The following is a 5,178-nucleotide window of genomic DNA, read 5'->3' as shown; positions in this document are numbered from 1 at the left end:
CGATGAAGTACTTCAATACCCCGATTATTTGGCAACAGAAAGTGGAAGTCCAGCTGACATTACTGAAAAGGAAAGGAATTAGAAAAAATAATCTATTACACTTCCATCGCAACCATTTAAATCATATATATATACTGACTCGCACATATCTATCGCACCTCTCTCGCACACCTCTCTCACATACCTATCTCGCACATCTCTCTCGCACACCTCTCGCACACCTCTCTCACACACCTCTCTCGCAATATACATAACTCTAATGTATACCTATGCATATCTCTAATACATAACTCTAATGCATACCTTACATAACTCTAATGCATACCTTACATAACTCTATTGCACACCTTACATATCTCTAATGCATACCCTTAATCCTCACCTTTAATGCATACCTCTAATCCTCACCTCAGGAGCGACTTTCTCAACTTCTTCAAATTGGCACAATCTATGGACTCGCACCTGGATGTTCGAACTTTGCGTGGCAAAGTGAGTAATGTTTTCAAATGTGTTCTTTGAATGACGAACACCATGAGAAAGAATTATAGAAACTTTGGTCGTATTGTCAGCATGGATGCTCGCCATAAGGGAAATAACGAGTGGGGGTGGCAAATCTCTATATTGGTAGGGCCAGGCAACGACGGCAAAATCAAGTACTTCGGTGCTATGCTATTCTATATGGAGACGAAAGAAATATATAGATTTGCATCAGATTCTCTACAGAAATCAATGGGCGAGAGGGCGCCATTGAAAACTAAGATAGTTTTTGCCGACGGATTTTTGAGTTTATCCGATGTTAGAGAAGGACAGTTTTATTTTGCTGATAGGTACCATGCATGGCAAACTAACAGTAAGAATCTTGGTAGGTACTACAGTGGGCGAGTGAAAGAGGCTTTAGACAAAGCTATGCACGCCTCAACGCAACACCTATGTGAACATTACCTTTATATTTCCATTGATATACTGTCTCAGAAGAATGCTGCTACAGGGGTTCGATTCTTGAATAAGATGAAGCGATCATCTGAACACATGTGTGACTGGGGTATAGCTGGAAAGTTCACAATGGGGCTTAAAGGGTCACAGATGAGTGAATCGTCAAATTCTCAACTGGAAGCTTGGTTCAAGTCTTTCATACTTACAATGCCTAGACTTTTCAATGGCATATGCAAAATTGCCAATCAGATGCATTCAGCCAGTAGAAAAGCAAGAATCAGGTATGCTATAATATACAACATAGGAAATTACGGTGATGGCGGCCCGTCTAGATTCCTCGAGCCCGTTCACATAGCAGACTGCAGAAAGTGGGGCAGTAAAATATGTACCGAGCGTTTTTCAGTCGAGATTGATAGGGCCACATCGTATCGTGTCGACTCATCCCAGGATCTTTACCAGATTCCGTGCAGACATATTGTGTCAGTGTGTCAACACATAGGCAAACCTTTGTTCCATTCAGGCGTACTTCGACCCCGTGTGGAAGCTCAAGATCGAGGATTCGAAAGACACCAAGTTCCCTATCATCGACGAAAACGATGTGGAAAACTTCGACTATGACACCATGGGAATAGGCGATGATAGAGACGGAGACAGTGAGGATTCGGATGACGGTGATGGTGAAGATTCGGATGGACACAAAAGTGATGAATCGGATGACAGTGACAATAATGATGCGCATGACGGTGCCGGTACAGATAAGCAACGACGTAAGAAAGCTTCGCGATCCAAGTCCCATTTGAGCGAGAAGTATGGGACGCATCAAAAGCGGATGGGGTGGAGTATACAAACAAGCAGACGCCAATGGCCAAATCGATTTTCTACTAGGCTTGATGGAGGTTATGAATTTGATATTTCAGCGTCATAACGATGCCGAACACGGTGATGACAAGATGGCAGCAGTAGAACGTGGATTGGTGTTTTATTCCAAAAAGAACAAAAACGAGCCTGTATCTCCATGTAATCTGTTCACCGACCCTGAACCAAGACCATGACGGTCAGGAGGTCAAGCGACTAAACGCTACCATGGAGCTGAACCTCGAAATCAATCTAACAACCCCCGAACTGACACAGGAGTTGGTGATCGCGAATTAAGCTCCAGTGGTGAGGGCGCATCAAGTTCCAGAAACGAGGGCTTATCAACTCTAGATGATATTTCTACTTTGTGGGGTGATTTGTTTGGCGATGACAAGGCTCATAGTGCTTTGGTCGATGATTTGTTAACCGGTAGCAAGGCAAAGGGGGGCCAGAGCGGTAGCAAGGCAAAGGGGAGCCAGAGCGGTAGCAAGGCAGATGGGCGCAAGAGCGATAGCAAGGCAGAGGGGAGCCAGAGCGGTAGCAAGGCACAGGACAAAAAAATCAGAATCTAAGTCATTGGACACCAGTATTGACAGCGGTGTGTTCTATGAGCTAGAAGAGAATAATCCCAAGGCCGATCCATCACCTAATCAAGCCGATCCATCGCCTAATCAGGCTTCACAATTCCAATCACAAGGCCGACATGCGTACGACGAGCTGACTCAATCGTCGCAAGTCGATGAATCGATGAACGTCAGACAGGATCACCTGGTAAAAAGGGTAGAGTATGTGAGATGTGCGGTGAGTCTGGGCATATTGATGGAGTAAAATGCATTTATATCAAGCGAAGGGGATACGCAATTCCCAGGTCAACGCGTGAGGATTGGAATATCGAAATACCTCAAGTACAAATCAATCGGCTCCATAATAATATAAGTAACAGAAACCTTGAGATGATTACTACTCAAGGAGCGAAATATATCACTATATTGGGATACCATTTCGATACGCATGTTTCTAAAACCATTTTCTTAGTAGAAATAATAGGGTCAGTGGATAATCTAAAACATCAGGGATTGCACTATTGGGCCAGTGCATCTGAGATTACAACTTGGATATCTAAGAAGAAAAGTACGGTAGTTGTTGTGACCAACAGCTAAAAATTTTAATAAAATATACTTATACTTCGCTACTAATATATACTTCCACACATTGCTATTATTATATACTTTCATTGCTATTATTATATACTTTCATTGCTATTATTATATACTTTCATTGCTATTATTATATATTTTCATTGCTATAATTATATACCTTAATTTGCTATTATTATATGCCTTCATTGCTATTATTATATACTTTCATTGCTATTATTACATACTTTCAGTGCTATTATTTTATACTTTCATTGCTATTATTATATACCTTCATTGCTATTATTATATACTTTCATTGCTATTATTATTTACCTTCATTGCTATTATTATATACCTACATGTTATTATTAAATAACTACATTCTTATTGATATATACTTGAATTGCTATTGTTATATACTTCCATTGCTATATTTGTATACTTACATTGCAGTATTTATATACTTTTATTGCTATTATTTTATACTCACATTGCTATTAGTATATACATATATTGCACTTACGTTGCTATTCTTGATATATACGTACTTTCTTGGCGCACACATATATATATATATATATATATATATAGAAAGAGGTGTACAAGGATGCTAGGCATACCAGCGGGAGGCGAGTATGGAGCGCTTATCTAGCGTGAGGCGAGAGCGCTAGGCATAACAGCGGGAGGCGAGTGTGGGGCGCATAAGGCAACGGGAGAGGTTCACATGTCGGTGTGAACTGGAATATGTTTGTCTAAAAAACGATAATGTTATGGATTGATTTTTATTATTTATGGACTCAATCTGTACTACATAGGTCGTTAAAACGCAGTATGTAAAGAAAAAGTGTGACGTGCAAGTAAAGTACTTGCTAGATAAAGTAAACTACTCACACAGTTACCAGTTATTGAAGGCGAATCCTCTTCGCTCGTTTTAGACAAATAGTCATTAGTCCGTGTCGAAGTCTCCACACGCAATAAACAACATTTATCGTATTCATAGTATTCACTGGCCCCATAAAGGCGATGCCTGGATTGAAAGAAAATTTCCTCCAAGCAGCATGCTGTAGTTTTAACAATAAGCAGGACAGGACGCATGGTAAGTAAATGTTTCAACAAAATATAGAAGCGAGCATGCATCAATGCATGCATTCATTTCTTCTTCGCCTTGAACTGCATTGATATAATAGCATCAGTATTTCTGATAAAATTAATGATAAAGAATCGTTTAGGTCGGAAAGGGCATGTGAATGCATCGAGCGTGTACGCAATGCATGCATGCATACGTACACATGCATACAAAGCGAGCATGCATCAATGCATGCTTTCATTTCTTCTACATCTTGAACTGCATTGATATAATAGCATTAGTATTTCTGATATAATTAATGATAAAGAATCGGTTAGGTCGGAAAGGACGTGTGAATGCATCGAGCGTGTACGCAATGCATGCATGCATACGTACACATGCATACAAAGCGAGCATGCATCAATGCATGCTTTCATTTCTTCTTCGCCTTGAACTGCATTGATATAACAGCATTAGTATTTCTGATACGATTAATTATAAGAATCAGTCAGGTCGGAAAGCAGACGTACCAGCAATTTTTTTTTTTTTTGCATTTGCGCATTATCTGCTTACCTTGACGTTACCAGTTACAGTTCCATTGATGCTCTCTCTTCTCTCTCGCCCCGTGAAGTTTGTCGTATGTAACCAGATCAATTTCACAAATTTAGCGTTATTCGATAACAAAGATCAGAAAGGTTACTGACACAAATACAGCCTATTTCACAACATACGTCAGTTATTAGTTCCGTATGCGATATAAGATGCTCGAAAAAGAATAGTGTTTAAATATTTTGTGACCGTTATATTAAACTCGTGAACGCTCGTCTATATGCACGTTAATTTATTTATTTATTTATTACCTACATCTTTCCCGCTCTTTCTAACGGATCAATAAAAACATACTACCTATTTATAGTAAGAACTGTACGAGAGAGGGACGCTTAACTTAGATGTGAGGGAGAGAGGGACGCTTAATAGGTGGGAGGCGAGAGAGGAGCGCTTAACTTGGAGAGAGGCGAGAGCGGGGCGCTTAATTGGCGGGAGGCGAGAGCAGGACGCATACCAGAGGGAGTCTTTACGGGACGCTTAACAGCCGTAGTCTTAACGGGACGCTAAACAGCCGTAGTCTTAAGAGTTAGTCATACTAGCCGTAGTCTTAAGAGCCACCGTTAATATATATATATA

At 40.3% G+C, this 5,178-nt stretch overlaps 1 protein-coding gene across 1 annotated transcript; it reads left to right on the top strand.

Annotated features, from left to right (window-relative positions):
- Window positions 1-793: 793 nt before the first annotated feature.
- Window positions 794-2,360, top strand: SARC_06755 (hypothetical protein; the record flags this gene model as incomplete). The annotated part of the gene is made up of 3 exons (XM_014299325.1): window positions 794-862; window positions 1,454-1,700; window positions 2,065-2,360. The coding sequence occupies 3 exons, from the start codon at window positions 794-796 to the stop codon at window positions 2,358-2,360; spliced, it is 612 nt and encodes a 203-aa protein (XP_014154800.1).
- Window positions 2,361-5,178: the final 2,818 nt, after the last annotated feature.

The sequence above is a fragment of the Sphaeroforma arctica genome (assembly GCF_001186125.1).
Source record: "Sphaeroforma arctica JP610 unplaced genomic scaffold supercont1.496, whole genome shotgun sequence".
Taxonomy (NCBI): Eukaryota; class Ichthyosporea; order Ichthyophonida; genus Sphaeroforma; species Sphaeroforma arctica.
This window is presented reverse-complemented; position numbering and strand designations above follow the sequence as displayed.